The 24866-nt window shown below is 38.5% G+C and overlaps 1 protein-coding gene across 31 annotated transcripts in view; it reads left to right on the top strand.

Annotated features, from left to right (window-relative positions):
- Nucleotides 1–24866, top strand: part of ABI3BP (ABI family member 3 binding protein) — a 245497-nt gene that overhangs the window by 175688 nt on the left and 44943 nt on the right. For 26 of the 31 annotated variants that reach the window (XM_079766383.1, XM_079766388.1, XM_079766365.1 and 23 more), the window contains 7 exons: nucleotides 1113–1187; nucleotides 6983–7042; nucleotides 7878–7925; nucleotides 8731–8811; nucleotides 10879–10956; nucleotides 15174–15239; nucleotides 17400–17474. In XM_079766383.1, the coding sequence (XP_079622509.1) occupies nucleotides 1113–1187; nucleotides 6983–7042; nucleotides 7878–7925; nucleotides 8731–8811; nucleotides 10879–10956; nucleotides 15174–15239; nucleotides 17400–17474 (483 nt within the window). The remainder of the gene's footprint in view (nucleotides 1–1112; nucleotides 1188–6982; nucleotides 7043–7877; nucleotides 7926–8730; nucleotides 8812–10878; nucleotides 10957–15173; nucleotides 15240–17399; nucleotides 17475–24866) is intronic. The other 5 variants (XM_079766385.1, XM_079766389.1, XM_079766384.1 and 2 more) reach the window with 3 other exon arrangements.

Here is a 24866-nt window from a genome sequence, read left to right as displayed (position 1 = left end):
TAACAATTCCATTATTAAATATATACCTAGAAATCTTATAATCTTCCAAACTATAGGTATTCCTAGTTTTTGTAGGAGCAAAGTGAAAATTAGAATGTTCTCAGATCCTTCAATGTCAACTTTGTAAAGATTTTTCTAGAAATAGAAAAAAATTTATGGTAGTAGAGTTTTCACATCATTCTCACACTTAATTCTCACAATCACCCTTTAAGTTAGCACAAGTTTATCATTTCCTCATAAAAATGAGAAACAAGTTAAAATGTGACATGCAAAACTTGGATATAGAGAATCCAAGTGTTTGGACCTAGTGATAATGTCTGGACCTCAGCTTCAGCTCAAGTCTTTTCTCTGGTACTTAATAACTATGCAACCTCAGGCAGATAGTCGCCAACCCAAATCTTTAAAGTGAAGCTGATAACTCCTTCCTCCCAGCATTTTGATAAGAATCAAAGGGCATAATCTTCATGAAAGCATTTTTGAAATTATAAAATGCACTATAAATAAATTAGTTTTTTTTCCTGGTATCTATTACATTAGCACCTGTTACAGAGGAAGAGTTGTAGAAAGACAATTTTAGTTTGCAAACATGTTCATTTAAAGGTTTATTTGGGACCGAAGAATTGCAGGAAGAGTAGAGGCCAGCCCACCCACTCTATCCCTTCCATACTCACTTCCCTTTCTGCTGTGGCCTGATTTGACTTTAAGCTTCTCTTTTTCTTATTCATGCTTCATGGGCTTCTACTCTGACTCATTGAATTCATCTTCAAACAAGGCATAGGGTATGTGTATGCTGTGGGGGAGGAGTGAGAAGTCAAGCAAACATCTAGAAATGAAGAATATTCCTTCATTAATTTGGTAATCTCTTCTGAAATGAAGATTTTTAAATGTTCTCCATCCTACTCTTATGCTTAGTCAAATTTTGCATTTCTTAGATTTCATTTTCTACAAGTATCTGGAAATCTAACTGATCTATTTTTAGAGCTTAAGGTTTATTTTTCTACCTACCATTTTCCAATTTTTTTTATTGTTGGGCTTATACTTTGTCAAATCTTATTTGTTAAGCATGACCAGGAGATGCTGACAGAACTCATGATCTGAGTTCTCTCTTTCAGCTCCTAAGGTGTTCCAGCGTGTTACTTCAAAGCCGAAAATGTCACCAAGGCCAGAAGTGTCATACACTCCACCTGGTAAATGTTTTATTTCACATTTGAGCCAAATGCATTCTATTGTCACATTCTGCTGCAATGAGACATAAGAGCTGATGGATCTGAGGTCAATATTTCACTTATGTTCAGAGAGCATGTTGTATCATACATGGCATGATCATTTCAAAGGTTTCATAAGACTTCTCTAAGTGCTCATATAGTAAGCTATTGATACAATCAAAAGGCGGAGACTTATGCCAAGAATAGAATGTTTCTTTTAGAACTAAAGTTCCCTTATCTTCTGCCTTAAAAAAAAAAAATGACCTGCCAATGCTAACTCTGCTGTACTCCAATGTTCCACCAAAATAAGATAAAAAATTCAGGATTTTTCCCAAAAAATGATAAAATTATGTTTTTACAAACAAAGGAAATGATGTTTAACCATTTTCTTGCGTTTAGAAATTTAACACTATCCATCACTGAGTTTTTTCTGTTTGTTTGCTTGTTTGTTTTTTCTGTCAAATTCTATTTTACCAGTTCATGGAGCAATAGCTTGGGTTCAGAAAAAAATATGTTACACACAAACACACACACACAATAAAGATTTTTTTAGCTACAAATTTATATCTTGCCTATCATTTGAGAAGGCCTTTTGTCCATTTCTGAGGAATAATCCCATATTTGCGGGGGTAGCCAGGGTGGGGACTGCAAGGATCAGACCTTTTCTGGGTCTTGCCACCAATGCTCAGGTCTCCAAGCCGCCTTACGAACTCTTAGCGGAACAGCTCTATAATAAGCAAAACTAAACACGTTTTTAACTAGAGTATCTGGGAAATACTCTCAATTTTTTTCTCTTTCTTTTTAAAGATCCACTTATTATAAATTCCTAGTGCTCCTAGGAGCATATAGACCATTGCCAGGACCAAACGTATTTCTAATCTGTGTCTTGAAATGATGGCATTTTGGAAGCACGTCTGAATTCAGTTGGTATGGTGTTTTCAGACTGTGAGTGGGAGACGGGTGTTATTGCTAGGGAATTACCCGGTTGCTGCAGGTGGTGGTAGGCTAGGGGAGGCTCCTTGGCCCTGAAGCCTGGAATTTAAATTTAAACCAGCAGCCGACATTGTAAATGCCACTTAAAAAATAAATAAATAAGGTGATCTTCCCACTTGCAAAAGAGTGGCTTCTTATTTTCAATTGTGGAAAAAAATGTAACAGAAATTGAGTTATTACAGATAACAGCAGTAGATCTGAGTGATGTTATTCACTTTTCTTTTTCAATAGAGAAAGAAATACTATCGGTCCTGATGTTACTTAATCTCATTAAACCACTATATCAAATAAACGTTTTTTTATTCTTTTTAAATGTCTAAGGTGTGCCTTGATTTTACGAAACACCTTCGTTTTCACAGAAATTCTAGCCTGTAAGTGAGCAGGGAAACAACAGCACAAACAGTTCCCGTGGAGCCTCCCTGGGGCTTACTCGGTTAACCCTCTACACCCAGTCCTCCAGTTAGAATTCTGTCTCTAGATCTGGAGTTGGCCCCACTGGTCTGTATTCATCGGGGAGTGCCCTGGTGCCCAGGGATGTGGGGCCTATAGGAATAATCATAAGGCAACTGTTACTATGTTTCCAACAAGTGTTCAAACAACCTAGATTCTGTTGTGTTCAAACAGTTCCTGGGTTGTGTCTAAGCTCAGGTTTGCCTCCTAAGGAATCCAAGACCTTGTTTACAGGCTCCTGTAGGTTATGTCCCCCAAACAGAGGTAAATTACATATGTACTTAATATTTACTGATACCCTAGAGAAAGAGATGCTCTGTAAAAGTCTAAAAATGTAAAATGTGCTGAAATCAGGACAGAGTTATGTTTTATTGCATGTTTACCTCAAAATTTATACCGAGAGCTATCAGAGGTAACAAAGGTGAATTTTTAGACCTGTATCCAATAAGTCAGTCTAGGATTTGCTGGGAGCAAACCAGGAAGAAAATCTAGATTTCTGCAAGCTATGCAGTCCTCACAGCTGTTCTGCGTAAACGGCTCTTTTTGGCAAATTCTAATTTGCAGTCACACTGCAGCCCATTTGCTGTTAGGAAGTAAGGGAGTGATGCTGAAATGCCTTTGAGATGGAATTGCTAGGGCCTAGAACCCTAGACAATGACTGGATGGTGGTAGGGGGAGAAGGATGGCACTGCAGGAAGGAGTAAAGGCTTGTGTTTGGATGTGCTGGGTTTGCAGGGCCAGTAGGACTTTCAAGTGGAAATATCTAACTGGTGGTTGACATGTATTTCAGGATATCTAAACAGAAGTCAAGATTTGGGATGTAGATTTGGGAGTCACCTGTATAGAAGGTTCTTAAATCTTGTGAGTGGATGATATCATCCAGGAGGAAAGTACAGACTGAGGAAATAAGAGGTCAGAGACCAAAGCCTTGGGCAACACAGTTCTATGCCCGAGGCGTGGGCAGAGGAGGAGGAGTCAGCTGACAGGAGGGCCCCAGGGACGATGGAACCGGGGGTGAGGCAGGGAAGGGTGGTCAGCAACGCCAGTGAGGGGTCAGAAGAGCTGCTGGACTTGATAGTTCAGGTGCACAAACCTGTATCCGAAAACCATGGGCCGATGCTTTGGAATTCAGCAGTTTTCCGGTTACAAGCATATTAATGTGTCTGCCGTGAGAAGTATGGAGAGTCATATTACACAAGACACATAAAAACTGTAAGTAGGCCAGTTCTAGTTAGGTTTCGCTGCGAAATGAGTTTGGGTTATTTGTTTTTAATTTTTCAGTTTCAGAGCCTTTTGGACTTCAAAACTATGGGTGAGGAATCGTGCGTGGGTCCGTGGTTGTAGAAGGCCAGTGCAGTGGAAGCCGGACCACGGTGGACGGAGGAGATGTCATTGAGAGCCCAGGAGGCAGTCAGATAGAGGGTTTTAATGAAAGGGATGAGAGCAAGAGAGGGATGGTGTGACAAAGAAGCCATGTCAGAGGATGACTTTCTTAAAGAGAGGGAGGCATTTGCTCTGTTTTACAGGTAGAGGGGAAGAAATTAATGGACAAATGGAAATATGGACTAATGGAGAAAATATAAAATAATAGAAATAATGGAAAGTAAAAGGTCCCAGAAACATGGGAGGGAGCGTGGCCCAAGACCCCAGGTTGAGCTTGGAAAGTGGCCTCCAAAATGGCAGGAAACCTGCTTCCTCTCAGACTGGCCCTCGGGGAACAAGGTTAGAATAAGGGACAGCGTGCTGGAGGTGCAAGAGTGTAGCCCACACGTATTACTTTGCTGTAGGATCAGTCTCTTTGTAGCCTGTTGCAGGGTAAACCTTATTGCAGATTTCCTATTTCGCTATCTTTATCAGGGAATAACATATTGATTCTCTCACCTGGCATAACGTCCATGCACATTCATTTTCATTTGTCCATATCAGACATGTTACTCATAACTGTCTTGTGTTAGTTGAACTTTCTTGGGAGTGGTGCCCTTTATTCAAAAAGATAGTTCATTTCATTGATTGGTTCATTAACATACGTGGTAAGTTGGTTAATATAATTGAGTCTAAAATATGATAATGGTAAATATTCTTATAAGGAAATCAAAAGTGCCCTCTCAAAAAAAAATTGTCATGATTTACATTGTTTCCCCCAGCATGGAAGATTTAGATTTTAGGAATCATGCTCTTATTTAATGTAATACACAGACGCATGCCACATAGGGAAAAAGAAAACAAAAACAACTTGCATTTCTTGAAGCTGCAATGGACCAAGCAAGAGAATGATTCATCACCCTTTCCCATGAATATTTCTTTTTTATTTTTCTTTCCACTGATTTTAGCTGCTATAGAAAGCCTGCTATGGCAGTTTATTAAATCATCACTTCATGGTTACAAAGTGCCAATCGCAGCAGCAGGAATCCACATTACCCCAGCCTAAATTCCCCAGTCAACTGAAGCAGGCAGCGAGGAATGCATTTACAGTACGGTGGATTTATTGGTTGCACATGTCTTCTGGGTCTTCTTTCCTTAATCCCAGCTCCCTCTGTATAGTCTAGTACTGTAACCAACGAGGTTATTTATAAACTACTGGCACTTTGTATAGTCACGATCTTCACAGACCCAAATGTAAGTGCCTTCTCCTTCACCCTTCGGACAAACGTTTAGTTTGATTTACAACAGGAAATTCTTCATATTTTACCATTTGAATTCCCCAAAATACTAAATAGCAAAGGTGCAACATTCACTATAATGATAGGTTTTCTCTAACTTTGACAACCACTGATCTTTTTTAATTTGTCTTTTTCCTTCCAAAAAAAAAAAAATCCAGATTTTTTAATTCCCCTGGATGTTACCTTTTAGTTTATAGAAGTTCCAATTGAGTCAAGTTTCGTGTCAATGTACCAAATTCGACCACTATAATTTCAGTGGTAGTTAGCGGCCTACACTAAGAATAGATGTGATATGTGCCTTAAATATGATCCCCAAAGCAATAAAAAGTGCATTTCCATTTTATAAAACCTATTTTTATACTAATGGTAAAGTGGTGCTTGGCCACCTGATACAAAGGTGTTTTTCATTTTTCTCTGAGGCAGAACTGAATTCTAATTATTTTCCCCCAGCATCATATAAGATACAAGAAAATTACACTACCTACAAAGGGACTCTGCATTTATGAAATCTTCAGAGTGGCAGGAAAACCTTTCAGTGAGGGAGCGGGGCTGAGAAGGACCTCCTTGTGGGGAAACTGAGTCAAAGAAGCACATTATCTTGCTCTTGGAAGAAGACTTTGCCATAGAAATCTGATTCTAGCAATAGGCAAGTCCCCCTGAAATTTGCCCCACTGAGAAACAAGGTATCAAATTCTCAGCCTACTGTTTTTATTTTGTTAAAATAAAACAGGACAAAGGTATTAAAAATATACTTGATATCGAGGACTGAATATAAATAGATTTATTGTAAAGCTGACATTTTTGTTCTTCATTTTCATATTCTCACTAGAGGCCTGATGCACGAAATTAGTGCAAGAGTAGGCCTTCCTTCCCCCGACTGCCGGCACCGGCTTCCCTCTGGCACCAGGACCCAGGCTTCCCTCGAAGCCCCGGCTTCCTCTGGAAGGTCGTCCAGAAGGATGTCTGGTCTAATTAGCATATTATGCTTTCATTATTATAGATATGTCAGGAGGCCCTGATACCTAATATACTAAAAGCCACATCACTAAGAATGCCAAAAATGGCAACATTTATCTAGTATTTACTATGAAACAAGCACTCCATCAACTTTTCACGTGGTATTTCTAATGAGAGACTGATTTCCTTTTGCTGTCTTCTCCGCGTAATAACTGTTAGTGTCTTTTAAAATAAAATTTTGTTTTTATCTTAGATATTCAAGACTTTTACCTTTCTTGCTATTTTCATCAATTTTTAGGCCATTTATGCACTTTATCTAAGATCATGTATTTTGTATTGCTATCAATGGAATTTTAGCATGAATATCAAATGGCCCCTAACCACTTACTTCAGGGAAAAACTGACTTTCTATTTTGATGTCAACTTGAAGGAGACCTACCTTCTTGTGTTTAATTACATTAGTTATTACCTCTTTTTTTTTTCCCTTTCAAGGGAAGCTTCAAAATGAACTGTGACCAACTTTCTTCTACTCCCACTAGAACCTTCCCGAGACAGTAACATTTTTCCCCTTTGAAAAGAACGGTATCTCCTGGGCTTTGTTCCTTAGTCACTGTGAAAGTATGCTTGCCTCATTCTCGCTTTCCAGGATTGTGTATCTGTGGTTTGTTTCAGGCGTGACATTTCGAGTACACAGTGTTTCCTAACCTTTTCTCTCAGTTCCAGGAGACGTGCTCCTTCCTCATAAACCAGACCACGAAGGCTCTCAGGGCGAACCTGGTAAATGAACCTTCTTATTTTCCCAATTAGGAAGTATATTTTTCAAAAATATTCTTGAGGTAAATATTTTTTTAATGATTGTAGATTTGGAAGACATTTGGAAAAAATTATCAATATAAAAGGTGTATTACTTTATTTCTTTTTGGGAAGGGATAATCATACAATCTGTTTGAATTTTTTTTTCCCCCAATTAACACTAGGGAACAATGTGCAATTAGTTTATTTTTCCTGGAAGTGTTTTCATTGAATAGGACAGTGGTCGGCAAACTCATTAGTCAACAGAGCCAAATAGCAACAGTACAACGATTGAAATTTCTTTTGAGAGCCAAATTTTTTAAACTTAAACTTCTTCTAACACCAATTCTTCAAAATAGACTCGCCCAGGCCGTGGTATTTTGTGAAAGAGCCACACTCAAGGGGCCAAAGAGCCGCATGTGGCTCACAAGCGACAGTTTGCTGACCACAAGAATAGGAAATCATGTTAATATTATATAATATTATAAGGCCTAATGATTAACTGAGCCAACCATTTTCAACTTCTTTCAAAATGTAAATATAACTAACTACATTCCAACTGTGCGTATACTTTGAAGTAAAACATGTAGGAGTTGACTCAAAAAATGTTCTTTAAGTGGCAGTGAATACAAAATTTAATGTTTTAACTAAACTAAGTTTCCTGAGTGGCATCTAATATATATAATTTTCTCATATTTATCATGGTTCTTAGAGGATTTTTAAATGTTCAAATGGATGCATGTAGAAACACAGAAACTATTTTCACTTCACCAGGTAGTAATTCTCACGAATATGTTTCTTTGGTTTGCTTTTGGCCCAGTTCTGCAGCCTGTTACCTTTAGAATTGATCCAGCAGAGACAACAATAGGTAATGGATTTCCCATATTGACCAAGTCTAATTGTTTTCCTTGCCACCATCAGGATTACAGGTCTTTCTCAAATGATCATATTGAAACATCATCTCTTCTCAAACCATTTCATCATTTCATTCTCATTATCACTCTTTCCGAAATAGGAAAGTAATGGTTTCACTGTTCTAAAAGCTTTGCTCTGAAGACCAGCTTAAGACAGCTCACTACCAAGCCCATCCTCACCTACCTCATTATCTCCATGTTCCAAATGACTCCACCTCACTCATGCCCATCCAGTTAACATTTTCTGTTGATTTAGTGGTTCTCAGCTGTAGTGTTATGATGTACTAGCAATTCGTGAGCAGTGCTGGCAAGTAATTATCATTAATATTGGTCAAAGTACTGAAATTTGCCAATGGTTTAGTTTAAAAAATAAACTCGAGCAGACTTGCAATGATTGTAGCAAGCACAATGATAATACTCTCACTCATTTTGTAACCCTATGTGCTGTGTTGGGTGGGAGAACTACAGCTAACACGCTCAGGACCATTACTGGCCCATACCCCATCTTACTGGTATGGTCATGGAGTGTGTCAAGCATTGAATGGCATTTATTACCTATCCCAGTGGGAAAACACAGTTGAGAACCATTATTCCAATACTTCAGTCATTTTCCCAAGGTTCTGTGCACACTTTATTTTCTTCTCCATGACTCAGTGTTTTCCTTTTTCTGTTTCAAATGAAGGAATCTCATGTGATATTCTGATCTGGCACTGGCTTTTGAATCTAGGGATTGAAAACCTTGGTGCTTATCTTTTGCAGCTCCTTTAGACACCCGAAGCAGCCCTTTCATTCCTATGATTTCACCAAGTTCTAGTCAAGAGGAACTACAAACCACTCTGGGTAAATTTTGTTTTGATATTTCAGTCCAATGAGGACCTACCTTCTAGGGCTTGCCCTTAAAGAAACCACATTACATTGTGCTCATGTTGTTTCCAAGCAACAGAGGGTTTCTTTCTACCATTATATAAAACCTCCACGTCACTTGATCCTTTTACATTAATTGTATATTTGTCCTAATACTTATGATGATTTTTAATATAAAATGAGGAGGTTTTAAATCCCCTTGATAAATTTTCAAGTATTCTAAAAAGCAAAATGTTCCCAATGTGTATCAATCCTATATGTTTTATTGTTTCTTCTGTATTTGAAAGTGCATTTGAAATAAAAATTGTATCTAGTATATATTGAGTATTTTATGGGCACAATGCTAAGCAATGGGAGTTTCAAAATAAAACTGTTTTAAAGATGGGTCCTTCCCCTGGAGAACTTGCCCTGTAATATGAAAACAGGATTTAGGGATAGTGGTACTTCCTGAGTGCCCCTGAGGATGCTACATCTACTAGTTTTAAATTTAAGCCACATGACAACTTTGTGAGGTAGGTTCTATTACTTGCCCCATTTTACAGATAAGAAAATTGAGGCATAGAAGGATTTAAAATTGTGGCCAAGTCACACAACTAACGTCAGAGCCAAATTGGGACCCACATACTCAGTCACCAGAGCTCCTGGGATTCACCACAGTGTTATGCTTCACAATGAGGGTGATAGAGAAATGAGCAACATGCTGAACAAGCCAATTTCCTGCAGGCATCAGGGAGGCTTCACAGAAGAGGTGACATTTACACCGGGTGTTTAAGTTGGAGTGACAGTTGAAGTTAAAAATGCAAGGTCCTTTCAGGTTAAAGACAGATGGGAATGAGGCACCCGGCAGACTGGTGGCCAGTCTAATGTGGTGAGCATGCAGGTCACATGGAGAAAAGTTGATGGATGAGTCAGGACAGCTGTTTGGGATGAGCTGGCCATGCTTTCGGGGAGTTCATAGTGTGGGAAATCCCAGTCTGCCTGACTCTTGGCTGAAAATGAACCAGAAAACAAGTGTTCCCAGCCTGTGATTTCTGGCTCCTTTGTCCATGCTACATCACACAGGGCTGTGTTTAAATTAGTGGCCTTATTTCCCTTTCTTCCTTCCCTTTTCAAATAAACTCATTCTTTATATATGGCTGCTGAAATGAAGTTATGGATCACATTTTAAAATAAAATTCTTTTAGAGAAAAAATTAAAAACTGAATGAGCAAATATACCCTGATTACCAAATATTCATCTATTGTAGTCTAGGCCCACAAAGTCAAGATCACCCATGAAAATGAAATCAAAAGTACTTTCAAGAACCTCTGCCAGATAGGCTAATTATCCAACTTCCACTCCCTATTTTTTTTAATGTATCTTGGTTTATTGAAGCAAGAATCATCACCTGTCATTTATCTCCAGTATCTCTCTTGAGCCAAATCCAAATTATAAAGCAGAACAGAAACAAAACAAAAAAAAGATGACAATATATTATTTGCACAAAGTTTTTCCTTGGATCCAGTATGTGCCAAAGTGAACAATTTTCTGTCTGCATGATGTGGTAATGATAAAAGATAATATTGAAGGTGGAACTATTACCATACTTTTTTTTTTTGATGGGGTGGAGGAGAGGTCAGAAGAAGTGTGTCTATTTGTCAATAAACATGAACTTTGCTTTTCACATGAGGAAAATAAAATGTATCCTTATATGGTACAAATAGACATATTTTCATCTGATCTATTTCTTTTCCAGCTCACCAAATAACTTGTGGAATAATTTATGGAATAGGAAAAAGACACGAAGGCCGTTAGGAGTCACATCCAAGTATCATCACCTCCAGTATCATGAAATAATGATCCTGAGCTAAAAGCGTTTCAAAATCATTACAATAACTAGTGCAAGAAGAGAGAAAATATAATAAAAGAGAGTTACTAAAATGCACTATTAACTTTGAATTATGATGATTACTGGGCATACTGATAAATGCAATTTACCCTTTTATTATCACTTGTTTATAATGTTAATTATTTAAAGCAAGCCACCTTCCTGTGCTTTTCCAGCAGAAACAGACCAAGCCACCCAAGAGCTCTTCACAACTAGGATTCCACGAACAACTGAATTGGCAAAGACAACTCGGGGTAATACTGTTTCCCCACCTCTGTATAGTAACCTTCTTTTCTTCATTTTAAATTAGGAAATGCAATTTCTTTACAGAGTGTAATTTCTCATCACAGTGAATTACTTGATTTTTCTCATTTCATAGGTGCAGGACATCAGCCAAATATTAATGTCCATATGACTATCAGTGGATGTAGGGAAGACAAGTTTTTTTAGTTAGAGCTTTACTTGTGAATGCATGGCTGATAACTAACAATGAAAGCTCTCTTTTGTTATTCCTTGATTGACCTTCATTTGCCTCATTTTCTACATCTGATAAATAAGAATCTTTATTACCTTCCCTCTGCCCTATTCCCCACCACCCTCCTCTTTTCCTCCTTTTTCTTTCTGTGCCCAACTTGCTGGACACATTGATATGTGGCCCAATGAAGGAAACTAGTAAGAAGATATCTCAGTTTTTAAAGATGATTTAATATTTAAATTTCCAGGAAACTTTACTCTGGAATGTCCTTTTTTAATTTCTTCTTTTCTATGTTGTGGATATTAAACTCACCTACACAAACCTCTATCTCATGCTCTCAGAAGGATGTTTTTATCCTATCTGGGTTATAACCATTGTGGATTTCCAGTATTTTTGTGTGTTCTTTCTTTCTTATTTGTCCCAAATGACCCCCTTTGCCCATCTCTGCCTCTTTCATATGGAAATAAGCCCTAAAAACAAAAGCAAATATTTTTTAAGGAATTAGAAGACAAATTTATTTTATTCTTTTGTTTATTATAATTTTGGGGTGGGAATTTAATGGAAGAAATTTGAAATAATGAGAGCAAATGATAACAAATAAAAGAAGTCTAATTTTATGGTGTATATTTTATAGTAAGTAGAGCAGTATGTACTTCTTCTATAAGTGTGACTGAACACTACAACATAGGACAGTTCTCATAATTTTTGTAAATTTTTTTACTTGTTTGGTTTAATTTTTATTATGTTTTAAGTGTTTATTTTATTATTTGCTTTATCACCTTTCTACTTATTCACTTTTTGTTTATAAATCTACACAGAAGCCTAATATACTGACAGCCCTCCCACATCCTCATTAGTAACAGATGTTTAATCATATTACATCCATACTCCACCCTCTTTTTTGCACGTTTATTTTTTTATGTTTTTACAAACTTCTTTAATGTTTGGCTTAATAGAAGATATCTGGATTATCATAATCAAGCACATTAATTTTTTGCAGGAAACTATATAAGTACTTACACTAAGCAGGAACAATAAAGATTATTCAGTGCAGGTCTTGTTATCAAATGAGAAAGTCTTCAGCTTTTTAGAACTTTATAGGTTTCAGAATTGAGGATGAAAGATCATAGGGCTGTTCTTTATTTTTGCATTTTCTTACTTTAATGGGAATATCGGTATTGTGTTTCCAGTATAAATGTATGTAGAATTCTTACCAAATTCCTTCTAGAACATGGTTTTTTTAGATAGAAGTTTCACAGTTGATCAGATGTCTATCCAGGATTTGATATCATTATGTGAATTCTCTTATCATCGTGATATAGCATACTATGTTTTAATTATTTTCTTATGTTCTGAGGATCCTCAGCTTAAGTCTCAACTGCATTGCCTGGGAGTCACACTTTTCTAGACTGTGCCAAGGATCTTGAGAGTGGCTCACCAGAGATTCATTCCCATGAGGTGACAAGGGACATCCTAGGAAAGAACCCATCTAAGGATGAGAGTAACATCCACAACCTGGCCCAGCCTGATAGCCCTACCTGGGAGCAGAGGGTCAACTTTAGTCAAGGCATGATGTGTGTCTCTAGGAACACCTTTTGGCCCAGTCCTCATAAACGTCTGCCTGAGATCTAGAGAAGGGGCGGCCAATCAACTGTTTTGTTTTGGATGTGCTGTGCTGTTCTATTTGTAACATCAAGCATTAGGAGCACACAATACTTTGATACAGATTCTGTAGGGGTGAAATTGTTCCTCTGGACCTTTGCACTCTACGCATGCCCTCCAACCCCTCAAACATGGGGCCCCAGTGCTCCAAGGAAACTCCAGCACCTCCTCTGTGCGCCTTCGCTCCATCATCTACTGAGACAGTTCCCTGAAGCACTCTGCACCCTGAAATACTCATACACTTCCGCTCTGCCGTCCTCATCTCAACCCGTAGTAGAAATCCACTTGGCCAGGCGCATTTGGGAAGTATTTTCATTATTTTACGGCTTGCAGCCCCTGATACTTACCCACCCAGGGAAAGTTGAATATACTCTGTCCCCTCTCCCTGTACTGGGCAGAACATACCGCATTTTCCGGCGTATAAAACGACTTTTTAACCCAGGAAAATCTTCTATACGCCCAGTCGTCTTATACGCCGGAAAATACGGTATATCATTCACAGTGTTTCTCTAATAATCCCTGTTTGTTTAGTTTTAAAGTTCATTTTACATAGATTTTTATAGAACTATTCAGATATGAAGCCATCTTTTAAAGTTATTTTTATTATTGGTCACCAAAATCTACATGGGGATGATGTTTACAGAGTTACATTGTCACAAAGCTCCTTTGTCCTTTTTTTTTTTTTCTTTAAAACTGAAACCCTAGAGTAGATTTCTCAAGGCCATGTGTTATTTGGTGATGAGATATGTGAGTAACTCACAACCTAAACTTAAAATTATATTTTGGCTTTTTTTATAAAAGTTATTTCTAGATTTAAGTAGAGACTGTGGAACAATAAAAAATTCTGTGACTTTGAAATAATAAATATAGTGCTGATTATTTTTGTGTTCTCTAAGTCTCTTCTAACTAAAGTTTTTAAAATTTAAATTTCTTCTAAAATGAGACTAATAAGAACCATGATCATTTAGTTCTTTAAAAGAAAGCAATCTAACACAGAAGAAATTAATATAAAAACCTGAAATATGTTGAATTGACAGATAATCCTATCATTCTCGAAGAAAATTAAAGAAAAACATGGACTAATCATCATCACGCATTGTAGGGTGTGTAAGAATTCATATTTTGTAGCATCAATGCCTCTGTTCACTCTAGTTATTACACTTTGAAGGGCCCACACTGAATCCACAGAGAATATCAGTGTGTGTCTGCTGGTTTTGGCCTGAAATATGACAAAATTCTGCTCATCAGTCTTCACATTGGAAGCTTATAAATGAGCTACATTATAATCTGTTTTGCAGGTGTGTTTTTTAACTTGTTAGGCAAAGCATTGCTGATTTATGGTTACATACATACCCCCTCAAGATCTGAACAAAAGCAATGTAATTTACTTACAAGTTTTAAAAAAATAATTTTTTTCTCCAGTCTTAGCTAAAGCATGACCAAGAAAGTTGGAGTTAGGAGGCAGTGTGCTGTGTCAAGGGGGCAGAGGAGGGAAGGGAAGAACAGACAAATTCCTGGATAAATGCATATTTTAAAACCTTAGGAAGCAACCAACCTGAGTTTCTTGTGAATTTGCCCGTTTACAGTGCTCGCTCATTTTTTAATTTATTCAACAAATCTTCAGTTGGAATCCTCACTGTGCCAGGCCCCGGATTACAGGAACAGGGAGTGACAAATTGATGTGTTGGTCCCAGAGCTTGTCTGAGTTCTTGCTCCTTGCTCTCCCTAGACTGCTGGGCAGGACCCCTGAGGCTATTTTCTCTCATCCGAACGCTGTAATAGATGGCACTAAGTGAGCATTGATTCATTTCAGGGTTCATGAGCCAGGACATTTTGATAGAGATCACATGTTTTTACTCTTTTCTTCTTACCTACCTCAAAATATTTTATGTGTTGCCTTTAAGATTACTTGTCTTTTTTGGCAAAATAGCGTTTCACAGTGACTACCTAATTGAGTGATGTGGATGGATGGATAGATGGACACATGGATGATGGATGGATGAATGCTTGGCTGCCTTTTATGTTTACCATGTTAAGCAACCATCTGGTAAAGTAAATGTCCTTGAAAAATTGGACTAATGATGACATCTGTAACACACATTAGAAATTACCTACCTCATTCTGACAATGTGCATTTTAATATCCAATCATGAGTACTTTCACTTATTTTATTTTCCTTTAGCTTCAGTGCTGTAATGCCTAATTGGCGGTTGCAGAATGTTCTTTCCATTTCCATGCACAATGTACAAATTGTTGGTCTCTAGGGTTCCAAATCTCGATTTAGTGGGCTTTGGAGTGTAGGGTATTAAACATGAAGCATTTGCTCTGTTTCAGCACCACGCAGATTGTACACCACTCCTGTGAGGCCCAAAACACCAGAAAAACCAGACATCAGACCTGGTAAGTTGTTTCTCTTTCTGGTGACCCAAACAATCAGCACATCTGAGAAGATATAAAATGTATTAAAACAGCTAGATGTACTAAAGAAGAACTATATACTTAAATTGAAATAAAGGACATACAGAAATTCTGATCCTTGCAGATAAGTGGAGAGGTAATGATGGAACCATGGAACCGACAAGACCTGAGTGAGGTTTTTAAGGAGGATCAGATTCAGAGACCACTATAGAACTTTATCAATATAAAATTATTTTTAAATAGTATTTGTGCATAACTCACACACACACACACACACACACACACACACACACATACATACACACACACACATACACTTTTTCAATTTTCCATGACAATTATAGGTAGCATTAACATTCTGTGTGACATATTACTTGCTTTCAAATATTATTAATCTATTTTATTTTATTGTTTAAAGTATTACAAATAGTAGTACATATGTCTCCTTTTTTTTCTCCCATTGACCTCCTCCCGGCCTCCTCTACCCCCCAGCACTTGCCCTCACTGCTCCCCCACCACCAGTGTCTTGTTCTATTGGTTGTGCTTATATGCATGCATACAAGTCAAATATTATTTATCTTTTAAGAAAAGATCATCTCAGCCGAAACTGGTTTGGCTCAGTGGATAGAGCGTCGGCCTGTGGACTCAAGGGTCCCAGGTTCGATTCCGGTCAAGGGCATGTACCTTGGTTGCAGGCACATCCCCAGTAGGGGGTGTGCAAGAGGCAGCTGATCGATGTTTCTCTCTCATCGATGTTTCTAACTCTCTATCCCTCTCTCTTCCTCTCTGTAAAAAATCAATAAAATATATTAAAGAAAAGATCATCTCTTCAGTATAAAGGGCTCTTGTTCTGGGAGAATATTTTTACTTTATTCCTTCTGATGATAAAAAAAAAAAAAAGCACATCATTTTTCAGGTTTTAACCAGTAAAAATAAAGTAATAATTAAACATTAGAAAATACTTTAAATTTACTAAATTCTCAGAGGTTCTAGGATTTCCCTTACTGGAGTTTGTTAGGGAAGAGTTAACTGGAGGGGTTGATTTGAGCCATATAAATAACTTCTATGCTAAAGTACAAGTTAGACCAAAGATTGGTGTTTTCTACCCTTTTTCTACTGTGTTTCTAAATGTCTTCTTGAATTTATAAATTATGAAACTGGCTTATAAATTAATGTTCTTGGTTAACATCTCTCCAGGCACATGAAAGAAAGTACAAATAATTTTTTCTATTCTTTGGTTTATGGAAAGCCAATAAGTTTTAGAGTAATCCTCCAAATCCTAAATGCATTAGGCACAGAAGTCTTTTATAAAAAGTATGCCTCCATGTAACTTTTGTATCATGATAGCTGTTGCGAACTGGTGTTGAGGACTAAGTGTTTCTACAAAATAATGAATAGTAGCACTAATGGCTAACATTGACTGAGTATTTGCCTTGTGTCCTGTTAGGTAGAGTTGAGGAAGCTAAGACAGAAGAAGAGATAGGAAGTAGATTCAGAGTCAAGCAATCAGGGTCCAATGGTTACTCTCTTAACCATGGTATATTTAGTTCTTTTCTTTAACGAGCCTTCTAAGCGAAGGATAAGACAGGTGACCTCTTAAAGTTTTGATAATGCTATGGCTGTCAACAGAGCAGGAAAGAATGCTTTTATTATAGTTTTGTGTTCAATGATGGACTTGTACCAGGATTATCAAGGAGCATCTGAACCTAGAGACTCATGCAAAAGGATCATCAACTTATGAGTTATGAATTAAGGCCTTGACAAGTAAATACACTTCAAATTTTATTTTTTCATTAGCGTAGGTAGTCCTAATTGTTCTTCAGTTCATTTTTGGAACATAGCTAGTGCTTATAAATGAAGAAATATATTTCCCATTTAGAAATATAAATTTCTTTGCCAGTTATTTTTTTCAAGCCCAGTGATCACATTAGAGTACAAACCCAGGTTTCTATTTGCAAATACAAGCCTATGATTTTTATACCAGAATTGTGGTTTCTATATTCTGAACAATAATTTTTGGTTAGCCATCATTTTTTTATTGCTTGGTTAAATGATTTACAGTTCTCTGGGAAGTTTTGTTTTCCTTGGCTACAAATTATTATAAGAAAATGTCTGAACTATTTCTTTCCCACTTTATTATAGTTCTGAATAAAACAACTACAAGACCTACTAGACTCAAACCCAGTGGGATGCCCAAAGGGAATGAAATGGGAACAGGTAATGATCACAAATTTATTTCCTTTTGATGCTGCCAAAACTATAAGTGTTTTCATTCAATTTTTATAGTTTTGTTGAATTCTTACTTCAATTTCTTTTTTACTAGTTTTGAAAGTTCCTAGCTTAAGGAATTGAAAATTATAATGCATTCCAAAATCAAAATATCCTATGTCTCTGAAAAATTAAAGAATAATTTATCATTTTTCTAAACCCAGTTCACCAAATTAGCTACCATACATAGGCTTGATTCTTCAAAAGATTCTGATTAATATGAATTATTGAATTAAAATATCAAAATAGCTGTTTTCCTTCATTTCAAAATAAGTCCTATACACAGGCTTGGTCTTTGAGACTGAAATAATTTGGTTTTCAACTTTATAATTTCACAAATACCATTATAACTTTTAAGAGACTTAAATCTGTTAGAAATCTTGATTATAATATTTAAATAAGAAGGGGAATTGGCAATTGATCACCCTTGTTATAGTAATACTAGAGAGGCCTGGTGCACAAAATTCGTGCACGGGGGGGGGCGGGGTGTCCCTCAGCCCAGCCCGCACCCTCTCCAATCTGGGACCCCTCGGGGGTTGTCCAACTGCCAGTTTAGGCCCGAACCCTGTGGAATCAGGCCTAAACTGGCAGTTCGACATCCCTCTCACAATCCAGGACTGCTGGCTCCTAACCACTCACCTGCCTGCCTGCCTGATTGCCCCTAACCCGCTTTGGCCTGCCAGCCTGATCACCCCCTAACCACTCCCGGCCTGATTGATGCCTAACTGCTCCCCTGCCGGCCCGATTGCCTCCAACTGCCCTCCCGTGCAGACCTGATCACCCCCAACTGTCCTCCTCTGCCAGCCATCTTGTGACAACGTGGAGGCAGCCATCTTGTGATGACATGGGGCAGCCATATTGTGGTGGCCATCTTGTGATGACATGGGGCAGCCATCTTGTAATGACGTGGGGGCAGCCATCTTGTGAGGGCATGAGGGCCAATTTGCATATTACCTCTTTATTATATAGGATTAATGTTTCCAAATTGTACTGTTTGATTAAATGACATTAATTTAGTCACATCTATAGCACTAGGCATCATACAGATAACTAGGACAATGATCTGATAAAAGTTCAAACACCCAACTCACTAAGTGCATAAATGATAGTTTTGATTACTTAATATGGAATGGCATCATTTCTTTGTAATATATATTTATTAATATGTATAATATATGTATTTATACATACATGTATATATATATGTATGTATGTATATATATATATATATGTATGTATGTATGTATATATATATATGTGTATATATATATATATATATATATATATATATATATATACTTGAGGCCCAGTGCACGAAATTCGTGCATGGAGGGGGGGTGTCCCTCAGCCCAGCCTGTACCCTCTCCAATCTGGGAACCCTCAAGGGATGTCCGACTGCCCATTTAGGGATCGGGCCTAAATGGGCAGTTGGTTATCCCTCTCACAATCCAGGACTGCTGGCTCCCAACTGCTTGCCTGCCTGCCTTCCTGATTGCCCCTAACTGCTTCTGCCTGCCAGCCTGATCACCCCCTAACCACTCCGCTGCCAGCCTGATTGATTCCTAATTGCTCCCCTGCCAGCCTGTTTGCCCCCAACTTCCCTCCTCTGCTGGCCCGGTCACCCCTAACTGCCCTCCCCTGCAGGGTTGATCGTCTCCAACTTCCTTCCCTTGCAGGCCGGGTGCCTCCCAACTGCCCTCCCCTGCTGGCCATCTTGTGGTGGCCATCTTGTGTCCACATGGGGGCAGGATCTTTGACCACATGGGGGCAGCTATATTGTGTGTTGCAGTGATGGTCAATCTGCATATTACTCTTTTATTAGATAGGATAGAGGCCTGGTGCAGGAGTGGTGGCCAGCTGGTTTGCCCTGAAGGGTGTCCCAGATAAGGGTGGGGGTTCCCTTGGGGCATGGGGCAGCCTGAGCAAGGGGCCTGTGGTGGTTTGCAGGCCAGCCACGCCCCCTGGCGACCCAAGCGGAGGCACTGGTATCTGGAATTTATTTACCTTCTACAATTGAAACTTTGTAGCCTGGAGCGGAGCCAAGCCTCCTGCATGCTCCACCGGCAGCCATTTCTGTTGAGTTAATTCACCTTCTATAATTGAAAATTTGTAGCCTTAAGCAGAGGCCTGAGCCCAGCCAGGGTGTGCGAAAAGCTTTGCTTTCTCCGTTACCGCGGGCAACCCTGGCCTGGTCTCTCCAGCTCCGTGGCTGCCGCCATTATGTTTGAATTTGTTTACCTTCTATAATTGAAACTTTGTAGCTTGAGTGGAGGCTTAGGCCTGTCAAGGGCAGGCGGAAAGCTTGTTTCCCTCTGTTGCCTGGGAAACCTTGCTCTAGGTGGCTGTAGCCATCTTGGTTCGGTTTATTTGCATACTCGCCCTGATTGGCTGGTGGGCGTGGCTTGGGCTGGTGGGCATGGCTTGGGTGTAGCGGAGGTATGGTCAATTTGCATATTTGTCTATTATTAGGTAGGATATATATATATATATATATATGTGTGTGTGTGTGTGTGTGTGTGTGTGTGTGTGTGTGTATATATATATATATATATATATATATATATATATATATATTTTGTTACTTCTCACCTGAGGATATGTTATTTTCTCTATTGATTTTTAGAGAGAATGTAAGGGAGGGGGAGAGACAGAAAGAAACATTGATGTGAGAGAGACACAATGATTAGTTGCCTCCCTCAAGTGCCCTGACCAGGGTCAGGGATCAAGCCTGCAACCAAGGTACATGCCCTTGACCATAATCAAGTCTAAGACCCTTAGGTCTGCAGACCAAAGCTTTAACTACTGAGCAAAACTGGTTAGGGCGATATTTTTTAAATTAGTACAAAATTTGTGCTTGTTTATGTAAAAAAGCATGAAAATGATAATTTATTTAGTGATATATATTTAATCAACCCATGATGGTTTCCTAATGAGAAAGAGATATAAATAATACCTGGAGATATTCAGTATAAAAATCATTTAGATTTGTTTTAGAATGTCTTTTTTGTACTAGGTTATTATAGTGTCTGAAGTTCTAGGAATTAACTTCCCTGAAATCCAAGTAATGAGACAATTGCTATAAGTTCCTGACTCGTGAAAAGTAAGAAACAGTTCTGATTCCTATTTGTGCTTAGCTGCTCCTTTTATTCTTCACAACAGTGAGATTAGGCAATGCATAGTTTCTCACTTGACATGAACAATCTGGCTCTAAACAGAGCCAACTTCTTAATATTCAAAGTAATTCTCTCAAATTTGTCTAAGTAAAAATAGAAGAAAGCACTTATATCAACAAAGTAAATGGAAGAACAACTAGCTATGATCAAACTTGAAAGCCTTCAACCTTCAGTACAATCAAGCATTGATTATCACTAGGAAAGTGCTCATTGTTCTTCAGAGGGAAAAACAGAGTCATTACATTTTAGTTTATCAACAATAGAAACATTTTTTCAGAGCCACTTATAACACAAACTGACGTATATTACCCTCTTGTATAGATGAAGTCAACTATGTAGTAATAACTCATGTAATTTAGCATTACATAATCTCTTATCAGGGCTTTTTCAGTCTAATTAGCTGGTTGCTGGTAGAAAGGGGCTGGTAGGCATAGGTAGACAAAGCTGAGCTCACTTTTCCCCTTATCCTTGGTCCACCTCCACCCTCAACCAAATTGTGTTACACCTATTCTGTATTCTAATATCTGTCTATCGGAATTTTCCTTCAGGGAAACACTTGCTGCCCACCTTCAGGGAGTGAGGTCAGCAGATAGCATCCACTGTCAGCTCCTTCAAGGTCAACCTCTCAATATCTGGGTGGTACATTTCCATGTCAACTACAATAACACATAACAACCAAATGACTCTACCTCAGCAATACAAGGTTGGCTCAACATTCAAACAAATTAGTGTAATCTTCTACATTAACAGAACAAAGGAGAAAAATGGTCATCTCAATAAATACAAAAAAACCATCATTAGACAAACTTCAAAATTTATTCATGATGAAAAATCAGAAAACTAGGACTTGAAAAAATTTTCCTCACTGATAAAGGGCATCTGTGGAAAAATCTACAGTTAACATTATACTTAATAGTGAAAGTAAAATATTTTTCTCCTAACATCAAGAACATAAGCAAGGGCTTCTATTTTTATCACTTCTCTTGAAAACAGTAGAGGCGTATGTAGTCAGTGCACTAAGGTTAAGAAAAGAAGTATGCAGTATAAAAACTGGGAATCACAGACAACATTATTTAGCATCTTATGAAAGGAAAATTTAACAGCTCTCAAACTATTTGCCTAGGGAATAAAAAATTGGTAAGAAAAAGAATGTTTAAAATATATTCTCTCCAAGTTATATGTTTACATGAGTTTACCTTTCTTTGATTCTGCATCATTTTGATCTGATTTGTTTCCAGAAATGCAGGTATTCACATTAAGTTTATTTTCTTCTCTGACCCAGTCCCATTTTCTCATCCACATTCACTTCTAACCTCCATTGAGTCTTAATGAGACAGCATTTCTGTGTCAACTGCTTCCTTATCCAACTTTCACATCTTGCCCAGAATGTTTATCTTTAATATCCATCTCACATACATTTTTCTATAGTTTTCCTTGCTGAAGTTTGCAGCCCAGATACTTCATAATAAAATAAAATCAGTTGATAAATGAAGTGTTTAGGATTTATAGGACATATTCTTCATGGTCTTAGATCTCTTAAGGTTGTGCCCTTAGAAGACTAAAGAAGCAAGATTCTAAGGCCTCAAAACTATCAACCTTTGATTATTTGGGCCTCTCTAATAATTTCGCAATGATGGCATAAACGCCAGAAATCTTTAAGCCATCTTGAGCCAAGTATCTTATCTTACAATTACATATTTTTATCCTGCTTTATGTACATTCCATACCTATATGCATAAATATTTCTCCACCTCCAAGTTAGAAAGCAGCCTATAAGAGGTTGAAGTTTTAGGTCGGTCACCATCTCTGCATCTCTTTTTTCATGGCTTCTAGAGCTGTGTCTCAGCTTAACTTATGTGTTCTACATGTTATAACCAACTTCAGAGATGCAACAAGCATGCGTTAGATCTCATAAACTAGAGCCCCGCAGGCCAACTTCAACTCACTGTTTACTTTTGTAAATAAAGCGTTATTGAAACATAGCTTGCTTTCTCTGGCAGAGTTGAATAGTTGTGACGGAGACATATGGCCCTCAAAGCTGACAATATTTACTACCTGACCCTTGGCAAAATGTTTTCCAGCCCTGTGCTAGGCAGGCTTTCAACTTTCTCCCTGCAGAAGAAAGCTGCTGAGTCGTGCAGCTATTATTTCATCCAACCAACATTTATTGAAGGCCCACTAAGTGCTAGGTGAAGTGTAATTTGGAAACCACCTTGGCACATGTAATTTGGCAGATACGTTCCATACTTGAACCCCAGACTCCTTTTTCTACATCCTGATGAGGTGCACTTCACTGCCCCCACATCGAGTTTGCTTGACAACCAAATCCCAGACTCCTTTTTTGATTTGTGTATTTACATCTAAGGAATGTGTTTGAGCTGTGGCTAAATCTTCCAGTCTGCTGGCTCATCACCCCTGACTTTTTAGCTAGGTGCTAAGATTTGGAGACAAGGATGAGGAGAGCAATTATCCATAAACACCACGCCTTTATGGTTAAAGGAAATAGAGTCTCTGATACATTTGGGAAATTGATGTCTAGTTTACGATGTTTCTTTGACAATTTTTTGTTACCGCGGTTAAAAATACCCGAATCATTACTTTATTTTTGACAATAAATTCCTAAGAGGTGAACTGTGTAAATCCAGAAAATGTTGGAGAATTCCCGTTTGGCCATCAGGAGCTCATAGTGAATGAGACTCAAGTGTTGGTGTTTCCGAAGACAACTCTGCACTTTAGGAAATGTGTGGATTAATCCTGCCTGAGGGGAAAGAATTCACATCACAGACTGGGCCACAGTGGCTGATGACGAACCAGCTCCTGAGAATTCTTTCTCTGCAGTGTCTCTCTTACTGGCTTCTTCCTTTCCCTCCCATTTCCTCTCGGCTCCCTTTGGCCTTCACCTGCTCTCCTCTGCTTCAGGGAAACAGAAGTTCACTGGTCTGCTACTTCTGAGCTCACCCTGCTGCCTAGCTCATGTGCAAACCACAGCGAGGTGGAGGCAAGGCAGGCTCTGGTCCTCAGTGTAGTGCTCTTTCCCTGAGCCCCATGGCTGCCTTTCACGGGAATGTGCCAATGGTTTCGTCTACCACTCGCTTTTCTGTGTTTTACAGGCTAGCCGAAGTCCAGTTTATCAGCTGATGCTTTCTTGATTTGGGTATTTACATTTAAGGATCGTAACAATATGATGCTCCTTCTCTACCTTTATAGAAAGTGATAGGAAATGGCTGGTTTCTGCTGATTGCTCCCTTACTTAGAAAAGAAGCCAGTTTATATCTATGGTCTTACTCATAAAGTAATCCTGCAGAATTTTGGATTCTCTCCTAGATCTCCAGTTCACCAGCTCATGGCTGGTAGATATGGCATGTGCATGGTGGTATCTGCCATCAGCCTTGTATTATATTATCCTGAGTCCCGCACACCAGGGGCATGGCTGGATGATACAGGCATGCCAGTCCTGACCATGTAGCCCTCACACAGTGGTGGCACTTTAAAACACCCAAAGACAGAGTATAGGACTCTAGGGCTGAAGTCACTCAGAGTCATTATGAGGAATAAGAGAAGAATAAAAATGACAAGAGAAAGATAGTATTCTGTACAATCCTGCTTAGGGCTTAAGAGATAGGCTTAAGAGCCAGGCACATGTGGATCTGAATCCCACCACTTCCAGCTGTGAGTCCTTGGTCATCGGCTTAATCTCCCCTTGCCTTGGGTTTCCTCATCTGTGGGACCTGGGTCATATCTCCCACCCAGAAGGTTTAGAAGGATCAAATCAGGTATTGACCATGTAAAGTACTTGCACAGTATCAAATCAAAATGCTTTGATTTTTTTTTAAGGGTAAAACATTTTGGAGAAAAGGCAATGAGGAAGTATAGGGAAGGCACACACAGCCTACTAGCCTTCTTCAGTAAATGATACATATTTTACCCTGAACAATAGTGGTAAATCAAATCTCACCGAGCCAGGGCATCCCAGTGACACAGATGGAAGTGTTTTCCATTTCCCTATGCCGTGCCCAGAGCAACCACCCGCATGAGTCATTTCCCTGGCCCATTACCACGGACAGCGGGGCACAGGATGAAAATTAATGAGCCATTTGTTTCCACCATGCCTGTAGGGTTAGCCACAAAATAGTCATTGACCCCAGAAACATTTTTTTCCTACCGCAAA

This window comes from Cnephaeus nilssonii, assembly GCF_951640355.1.
Source record: "Cnephaeus nilssonii genome assembly, chromosome: 3".
Classification (NCBI taxonomy): domain Eukaryota; kingdom Metazoa; phylum Chordata; class Mammalia; order Chiroptera; family Vespertilionidae; genus Cnephaeus; species Cnephaeus nilssonii.
Note: the sequence above shows the minus strand (reverse complement) of the source record. Positions and strands in the feature narration are given on the sequence as shown.